The sequence below is a fragment of the Chlorella variabilis genome, assembly GCF_000147415.1.
Source record: "Chlorella variabilis unplaced genomic scaffold CHLNCscaffold_1, whole genome shotgun sequence".
In the NCBI taxonomy this organism is placed as follows: Eukaryota; Viridiplantae; Chlorophyta; class Trebouxiophyceae; order Chlorellales; family Chlorellaceae; genus Chlorella; species Chlorella variabilis.
The window spans coordinates 2,538,024-2,538,768 of NW_005435087.1; the positions used below are offsets into that span (position 1 = coordinate 2,538,024).

A 745-nucleotide genomic window follows, 5' to 3' on the forward strand; every position below is an offset into this window, starting at 1 on the left:
CACCCTTGGGTTGTTTTTCACCCCTGCCCCCCTTCGCCTGCCCCCTTGCCGAAGTTGGTCCATGCCGTTATACCCGGGTGCCAACTTCCCCCCCGCCCTGCCTTACGAGGCGCACGGGGCCGCCGTCCCCAAGGTGCCCGGGGGAGGGTGCGTGAGTGTGTGTGGGTGTGTGTTTGTGTGGGGGGGGGGGGGGCTCGGGGCCAGGCACCCAGGCCAGGGCAAGGGGAACCGCTTGCGCCACACAACTCGTGAAGCGCCTGTCCCACCCCTGCTCCGCGGCCCAGGTGTTTCGTGAGAATGGCATCGAGAACACCAAGAAAACGCACGCGTGGCGAGTGTTCAGTGTGCAGGCGCTAGACGCGGCCGGGTGCGGGGCAGGCAGGGCGGGGGCGGGGGCAGGCAGGGGTTGCTGTTGTTGCATGCATGGCTCGCCAATTCGGTGTCTCACTCACCGCTGCGGCTCCCCCGGCTGCCGTGCGCAGGTTTGACGACATGGACAAGCTGCGTGCAGGGCGTTGGGCGTCCCAGGGCGCCTCTGGCGTGATGAACGGCGCCTACCTCGACGTGCTGCCCCCTGGCGTGCTGCTCTGCATCGGTGGCGGGATCCAGCACAAGAGCCAGGACGTCACCCGCGCCTACTTTGCCGACCGCCTGTGCGTCGTGCCCCCAGACGACCTGTTGCAGGAGGTGTTCCCCAACATGCTGGGCGCGCTCGTCGGTGGCATCAAGAAGGTGTGCCAAGCTG

General features: G+C 67.8%; 1 protein-coding gene across 1 annotated transcript in view; it reads left to right on the forward strand.

The window, feature by feature from the left end:
• The window catches only part of CHLNCDRAFT_133572 (expressed protein), a gene marked incomplete at both ends in the record, with an annotated part of 5,794 nt that overhangs the window by 4,422 nt on the left and 627 nt on the right, over positions 1 to 745 (forward strand). Inside the window, 3 exons of the mRNA XM_005851865.1 lie at positions 110 to 133; positions 285 to 367; positions 483 to 732. Of these exons, the coding sequence (XP_005851927.1) occupies positions 110 to 133; positions 285 to 367; positions 483 to 732 (357 nt within the window). The remainder of the gene's footprint in view (positions 1 to 109; positions 134 to 284; positions 368 to 482; positions 733 to 745) is intronic.